The sequence below is a fragment of the Octodon degus genome, unplaced genomic scaffold (assembly GCF_000260255.1).
Source record: "Octodon degus isolate 3935 unplaced genomic scaffold, OctDeg1.0 scaffold00025, whole genome shotgun sequence".
Taxonomy (NCBI): Eukaryota; Metazoa; Chordata; class Mammalia; order Rodentia; family Octodontidae; genus Octodon; species Octodon degus.
The window spans coordinates 3295982-3303947 of record NW_004524601.1 but is presented as its reverse complement, the minus strand read 5'-3'; the positions used below and the strand labels follow the sequence as shown (position 1 = coordinate 3303947).

At 45.7% G+C, this 7966-nt stretch overlaps 1 protein-coding gene across 2 annotated transcripts in view; it reads left to right on the top strand.

Annotated features, from left to right (window-relative positions):
- Positions 1 to 7632, top strand: part of Coq10b (coenzyme Q10B) — a 26968-nt gene extending 19336 nt beyond the window's left edge. For both annotated transcript variants that reach the window (XM_023712402.1, XM_023712403.1), the window contains exons 3-5: positions 2738 to 2930; positions 3966 to 4067; positions 6498 to 7632. In XM_023712402.1, coding sequence (XP_023568170.1) covers positions 2738 to 2930; positions 3966 to 4067; positions 6498 to 6665 — 463 coding nt within the window. In that variant the 3' untranslated portion in view covers positions 6666 to 7632. The remainder of the gene's footprint in view (positions 1 to 2737; positions 2931 to 3965; positions 4068 to 6497) is intronic.
- The last annotated feature ends 334 nt before the right edge of the window (positions 7633 to 7966 follow it).

Genomic DNA, 7966 nt, shown 5'->3' with positions numbered 1-7966 from the left:
TTGATGTGTATTAGTCTCACATTGTTCATCTTTGCATCATCTTGCAGGTGATGAATTATTTTTTCCTACATCCTAGTTGTTTTTAAGAGATCCTTTCTTACCTTTTCACTAGCTGCACCAGCATCTTCAAGATCTGAAACTCTATCTTCACTTTCACTCAAACAGTTTTGCAGGCTTATGATTGAGATTTTAAGTTCCTCTACATCTCCTTGACTCTGCTTCATGAGATCTGTTTCTTCCTGTGTTACTCATTCAAGGAATCCATCATTTTTTTAATCTCCTGTATATTTTTTTTTATCAATGTCTTCTTTAGAAGCAGTTACTAATTCTTTTACTGCAGAGTTTTTTTCAGATTGGGTTTCCTCCATGTTTCTGTATTTGATTCTTTACTTCAGATCCTATGAATTCAGAGATTATTTTTTTCTATTTCAGAAATTAATTCTACTCTGAGTTCCTCTATACCTTTCTGCTGTTGCTTATTTACTTCTGACGCTATTAATTCATACATTTCAGCTAAGCTAATGTCCTCTGCACTTGTTCTTGGTGGGCATTGGGTTTTCTCCATGTGTTTCTGTATTTGATTTTTTAGTTCAGATGCAATGAATTCAGAGATTTCTTTTTTTGTTCCAGAAATTAATCCTGCTCTGAGTTCCTCTATAGCTTTCTGCTGTTGTTTCTTTGCATCCGATGCTATTAATTCATACATTTCATCTGAGCTGGTGTCCTCTCAAGGCCTGAGATTGCATTTTGCTCCTTGTCTTTATCATTTCATATTGCACTGACCTCTGACCTTTGGTGTAGAGCTTTGGTGTAGTTATAACTTTATCACCTAATGAAATTCAGGTACCGATATACCAAGTTCTAGTTCATGCAGTTGTGCCTGGCTTGGGTCTGGCTACTGTGCTCAGCTCCTTCCTGCTGCTGCCCTTGGAGGTGAGCCTGCTGTACCCCTCTGGCAAGATGTTCTGTTCCTGGATTAGCTGTGTGGTTTTGACCCCAGTCTCACTGCAGGGACTTCAGCTGCAGAGTTTCACCCCAGGCCTGTATGCCAGGCCTGGACTGGGTCTGGAGTGGAAGAGGGGGTGGAGCACAGAAGCTCTCCCACACACTCACGGGCCTGGGCTTTGGCGGGTCTACAGGGCTCCCAAGAGCGCGGCGGAAGTTCTTACTCACAGGGTGGGCTGTGCTGGCTCTGGAGCAGTGAGGAAGGTCCAGAGAATGCGGGGGAAGGCCTCTCTCACACGGTGGGCCTGGGTGTGGGCCTGGGAGTGGGCCTGGGCGTGGTCCGGTGGGTGCAGGACAGAGCAGAAGCTCTTCCACACACTTGCAGGGCCTGGGTTGTGTGGATATGGCTACTGTGATTTATTAAACTTTTATTAATGTTTGTTTACTAAAAGACATTTAAATGCCTCCTTTTTTTCCCCCCTCACAATATTGAGTGAACATCTTTTGTATAATAAGGTAGCACTTTTTTAATTTTAAAAAGAAAAAAAGACCTGCCGGGGCATGCTGAGCCTGTGATTGAGACTGGGCGTGGTGGCGCACCAGGGAGGCCGTAAACAGGGGAATCGCTATAAGTCTGATGTATACAATGAGACCCTGAACACCCTGTAGACCCTTCCCTAAAATACAAAAAACATAATAAAAAAGAGAAAAATGATGCAGAATTTCAAAACAAGATAAGAAATTAACAGTGGCTATTATATTGCATATTGTTACCTTCAAAGTAGTTGCTCAGAGCCAGCCAGATAGCTCAGCAGATCAAAGCACTTGCAAGCCGGTGCAGGCCCGGGGTTTGATACCCGGCCTGCCATGCCAGCCCTGCCCCCAGGGCGCGCTGAGACAGTAGTTGAGACTGGGTGTGGTGGTGCACGCCTGTCATCCAGCTCTTGGGAGGCTGTAAACAGGCAGATCACTACGAGTGCAATTTAATAGTAAGACCCTGAACACTCTGTAGACCCTTCCCTAAAAATACAAAGAAAAAAAATAAGTAGTTGCTCAGATTGCCAGATAGATGTTCAAAATTGATCAAACATAATCACTAACTTTTCCTTCCAATGAGCTAATAGAAATTAGTAGTACAACCATTTTAGCTGGTGTGTGTGTGTGTGTGTGTGTGTGTGTGTGTGTATCCCTTTTTTTGGTCTTTTTGAGACCAGGTCTCACTGAAGTTCAGGCTGGCCTGAAGCCCACTTTAGTATACGTGCTGCTGAAGCAAGCACTGGAGCCCACTTCATAGCCCAAACTGATCTTGAACGTGCCCAGTTTTTTAAATAGTAAATTTCCAAGGCCAAGGGGATAGCTCAGCAGCATAAGTGCCTGCAAGTCACCTGGGCTATAGTAGAATTTGTGATCCTCCTGCTTCAGCCTCTCAGAGTGCTGGAATTACAGGCATGCACCCCTGGACCTGGCCTCACCTGATTATTACGTAGAGGTGTGAGCCTGTGACTGCAAGGCCTTTTGATTTCTAAATATAAATTCTCCATTTTCGAGTGCATGAGTAAAAGTATAAAAACCACATCTACAGGAGAAATTAACCTATAAGCTGCCGAACTGTGACCTCTGCAGTATGTGCCTGTCTGGTTTCTTTCCCTTTCTGTATTGTTTTGTAGTCTTCCCAGAGTGCAATCTGACATAGGTGCTGAGTGGTGTGTGAATAAGTTCTATTCTAATGCTGTCTAGCATATACATTGTCTCGTACACCTAGTGGTTAACACCCTTCATCTCTCTTTTAAAGATATTCAATGCAGGAAATGTATGATGTGGTATCTGGAATGGAAGATTACAAGCATTTTGTTCCTTGGTGCAAAAAGTCAGACATAATATCAAAGAGATCTGGATATTGTAAAACGCGGTTAGAAATTGGCTTTCCACCTGTACTGGAGCGATACACATCAGTAGTGACCTTGGTGAAGCCACATTTGGTGCAGGTAATAAGTCTGCATTTTGTTTTTAAATATTCCTTAGATATTATGTCAAACGAGCTATATAATGTGTAAAAAGCTTATAAAGATGTCTTTTTACTAGAAGAGAAAAAAGCTGTTGTATCTCTTGTGTCCTTATACAACATTAGCACTCTCGTTTTCCTTCTGTTGGAGCCTTTGGATTCATAGGAACAACCACTTGGACCACAGACGAGGAAGGTTTTAATTCGTGCATGATTTTTAGAAAATACATTCAGTGTTTTACCACTGGGTAAAATAAGTTTGTTTAATAAACACATTTTCTGGGGGCCTGCCCCTTAGCTCAGTTCTTTAAGTGGCTGCTTCAACAAAGCAGTCAGGCTCAGGTTGCTGTAGTTCGATCCCCACAACTCAAGCTGGCCAATCATGCCCTGAAGGCATTCAGAGCAAAAAAAAAAAAAAAACATTTCTGAAAAGTTAAAGAAGGGCTCGGAGCTGTGGTACACCTGTAATTCCAGCTCTTTGCGAGGCTGAGGCAAGACAGTTTTAAGTTTAAGATCACAAGATCTCAAGTAGGCCATCCAGGGCAACTTAGTGAGACTCTGTCTCAAGTAAAAAAATAAAAGGGCTGAGGGTGTAGGTTGGTGGTAATATTACCTAGCATGTATGTGGCTTAGAATTGTTCTCAGAACCCCCCCCCCCCCAGAATGAAGGAAAGGTCATAGCCCAACACAGACTGATGACTGTGGTCTGGCCACCATTTGTCACATTGCAGGTGGCAGATAGCTGCTCTTGTGGATCGTGAGTCAGTGTGTGAATGGGAGAGGATGGGAGCTTCACAGATGCCGTGCACAGACTGCACATAGCACATGCGTACTGGAGAGTCGGAGAGGGCAGAGAACAGAGGGCTCCCGGCAGGTCCAGACGGGCTCCAAGCTTCAGGCTGTCAGATCTGTTCACCTTACTGTTGGGGCTGTGAAGTAGTCAGGCGTCGAGGAAGGCCTCAGCTGCTGTTGGTTCCTGCCAAGATGCAGATGTTCACTGCACTCTCACTCTCTCCAGGCGTCCTGCACGGACGGGAGACTTTTCAAACATTTGGAAACTGTTTGGCGTTTCAGCCCAGGCCTTCCTGGCTACCCGAGAACTTGCACCTTGGATTTTTCGGTAAGTCTTTCATTCATTTCACGTAGAAAGTGAAGCTGCTCAAGTAGTAGTGACCTGCTTTTTAGAACCCAGGTGCTGTAATTGTCTGATAGGCCTAGAGATTACTGAAAGATACTTTCTAAAAAAGCAATTACTCTCTGCTTGTAACTCAGGCATGGAATCTTCAGGATTGGTGCTTATGCGTTGTCTTGGTGTTTTGAGGCAGGATCTCACTTGCAGTCCAAGCTGGCCTCCAACTTGAAGGACTGTTCCTGCCACTCAGTAAAATAAACTAAAAAATTAGTGGACATTAATAGGACAGTTGGGAGCCTGAAGAAACTGTATAAACTGGATACTACCTTTTTAAAAAAATTTTTAATGTATTTGGTACAGGGTCTCATTACACAGGTCAGACTTATAGTGATCCTCCTGTTTTCAGCCTCCCCCATGCTGAGATTATAGGTGTGTACCACCAAGACTGGTCTTGGTAGCTGGCTCAGCACACCCCTGGGGCGGGATCAGCACGGTCTGTGGTACCAGGGATCGAACCCCAGTCCCTGCACTTGCCTAACCAGGTGCTTCGTCCGCTGAGATATCTCACTGGCCCTCAGATACTAGCTTTTTTTTTTTTTTTTTTTTTTTTTTTTGCAGAACCGGGAATTTAACTGAGGCCCTTGTGCTTGCCAAGGAAACACTTACTCTACTGAGCCATCTCCCCAGTACCTTATACTAACTTTTTTATCTGATAGGAATTTTGTTGATTCTTGATTTTGACAATTGTACTTTGGTTAAATAAAATATTAAAGGGGCCGGGGAGATGGCTCAGTGGAATAAGTGCTTCCCTGGCAAGCATAAGGGCCTGAGTTCAATCCCCAATTCCGCCAAAAAAAATAAAACATTAAAGTAGGGAAATCTGGGTGATGAGTGTATGGAAACTGTATGTACTATTTTTGTAGTCTTGTTATAAGAATGGAAGTTTCAGGGGTCGGGGAGATGGCTCAGTGGAATAAGTGCTTCCCTGGCAAGCACAAGGGCCTGAGTTCAATCCCTGGTTCCGCAAAAAAAAAAAAAGAATGGAAGTTTCAGAAGGAAAAGCTAGGGCTTGTGTTATAGCTCAGTAGCGGCCCTGGTTTGGTCCTCAGATCCACTCCCCAACAAAAATGATAAAAATTAAAATATTTTAAAATTTAGGGGGTATTTGTTCCTTAAAACACTTTCTTGAGTCAGGCTTGGTGACATACACCTTTAGTCCCAGGACTTTAGGAGACTGAAGCAAGAGGATCTCAAATGGTCTGGCCTGGGCAGCTTGTCTAGACCCTGTCTCAAGATAGAAAATTGTAAAAGACTGTGGACATAGCTTGGTATGAAAACTTGAGGTCCAATCCACTGATTCGTAGGGGAAAAAAAACTCTTCTTTGTTCTGGTTTTGTTTTTTTGTGACAGGTTCTTATTGGGTATGTAGTCCAGGCTAAACTCTCAGCGATCCTCCTGCCTCAGTCTCTCAAGTGCTGAGATTACAGGTGTGCACCACTATACCTAGCCAAAACTCTGTGTTTCTCATTTATTTATTTATTTATTTATTTATTTATTTTTCTGTGGAACCAGGGATTAAACTCAGGCCCTTGCGCTTGCCAGGGAAGCGCTTATTCCACTGAGCCATCTCCCCGGCCCGTCTTTTTAATTTATTTTAATTGAGACAGAATCTCACCATGCAGTGCAGGCTGGCCTTGTACTCACTTATGTAGCCCAGGCTGACCTGGAACTCGCAGCAATCCCCCTGCCTCAGCATCCTTGGTGCTAGGATTACAGGCATGCACCACCACAGACCTGGCGAATCACTGTTTCTGTGAGCAGTTGCCTTGAATTCTGTCGAGAACAGTGGAGGTACATGAAGTTCTACATCATGGCAGTACTTAGGTGTCCCTGGTGGGCGAGGAGCTTGTGTGCAGGCCCACAGGCCTCCTTCCTGCTGCTTCTCAGGACAGGTGCTGCGACTCTGCCTCTCCTTCCTGCCCCACGGGGCTGCGATGGACCTGAGAGTGCACCCAGAGATGCGGGGAGTCCAGCACAGCAGAGGCCTGCAGCCCACCCCACATGGGGCAGTGGGCTCTGCCTGCCCATGAGGGGCTCCTTGCCCTTTTGCTACCCTCATCATGCATGGTGGCCAGCAGGATTCCTGCTTGTGTTGCTGGCCCCTGTGTCGCCCCCCTGTAACTACAGGCTGAGGCAGGAGGATTGCAGTCTGGGCTGTGTAGTGAGTGAGGCCAGCGAGGCCAGCCTGGGTTATGTAACAAGATCCTGTCTGAGAAATACAAAACAAACAGTAGTAGATTCATGTGTGATGGAGCTAGGCTGTAAGCTAGACAGAGAAGCACCGGGCGCAGGCCTGAGCCTAAGTGGAATGCAGCAGTAGAAAGCGCTGTCTGAAGCCCTGTGAACATTTTCCTGCAGATTTCCTTCGAGTTCCGCTCGCTTCTGCATTCACAGCTCGCTACCTTGTTCTTCGATGAGGTGGTGAAGCAGATGGTGGCTGCCTTTGAGAGGAGAGCGTGCAAACTGTACGGCCCGGAGACCAGCATCCCGCGGGAGCTGATGCTGCACCAGGTGCACCACACGTAGGGCAGGCACGGCCATGTCCCTAGGCTGCTGTGGCAGTGTCTATAGGATTCAGTTTAGGAGTTGGAAAGCACTTGTTAAGCCCAGCTATGATCAGAAACCTGCTCCACCAAGAACTTGCACATAGAACATGGACCCACCCATACATGAGAAGTACTTGTTCAATCAGGTGTGATTTCCAGGTTCTGCATTTGCAGCAATAGGAATGCCACCACTGCCGTAGATTACTGATGTCGTTCTGAGCAGGAATTAACACTCATTTAAAATGCCTTTTAATTATCACCTTCCCTGCAAGAAGTTTGCTGAGATAGTTTATATTAACCATATCATGTTTAAGTTATTAGATTCAGGATATGTGTAACTTATTGCTGTAGGACTGCCATAGAGCTTAGGATAGTTGAATAATCATATTTTAAGCAAAAACTTCGATTTAGCTAGGCGTGGTGGCACACGCCTGTCATCCTAGCTACCTGGGAGGCTGGGGCAGGCGTATCACCAACGAGGCCAGTGTGGCCACCTCAGTGAGACCCTGCCTTGAATAAATTTGAGTGCTAAAATGCTTGCCTAGGATCTTCAAAGCCCTGGGTTCAATCCCCAGAACACGGAGGAAGACAGCTGGTTAATGAAGGTTCCCTGGCGCTGATGCTCAGGGAGGCTGGAGCAGGGTGAATGAGCAGTGAGCCATGTGCTTTTGTTTCTGTTCTGGTTCTGAGTGGTCCAGAGCGTGGAGCTCTCTTTGGGGGATGGCAGCCTCTGGGTGCTCGGCTGTCCGTGGGGATGCTCACCTCATGTGGCATCTGGTCCCCGAGGAGGCCTCGACAGAGAGGAGCGTTGGCCTTCTCCCTGCACAGTGCAGCCCCTTTCCTATTTATTGTGTGTACCCACTTTCCATAATGTATCCCAGACTGATGTTTTTTAAAGAAATCAATGTAAGAACTGAAGTAGTAACTTAATAAAGTTAATTTGTTTATTTTTGGTACAATTTCTTTGATTATTGAAGTCTTCACATATTGTTTGAGTGCAAGTGTTGTAGCATTTCATGCCTTAAAAATACTTATATTGCAACAAGTTGTGATGAATCTGGGCAGAATCCAGTCTCCCTTGAATCCGTGTTGGCCTTCACCCCTCTTGTAACCCAGAGCCACAGCCCTAGGGGAAGGGTATAGCTTTACTCCTGCTCTGCGAGGGACCTCGGTGGGGAGTTCCTGAGTAATATATGTGTGCTAGTCCTGGAGTGCCGCCCATCAGGCGCTGGCCTTGCCCTCAGTGGCTTCTACCCGTCAGTGCCTGTTCGGCCTGAGGAG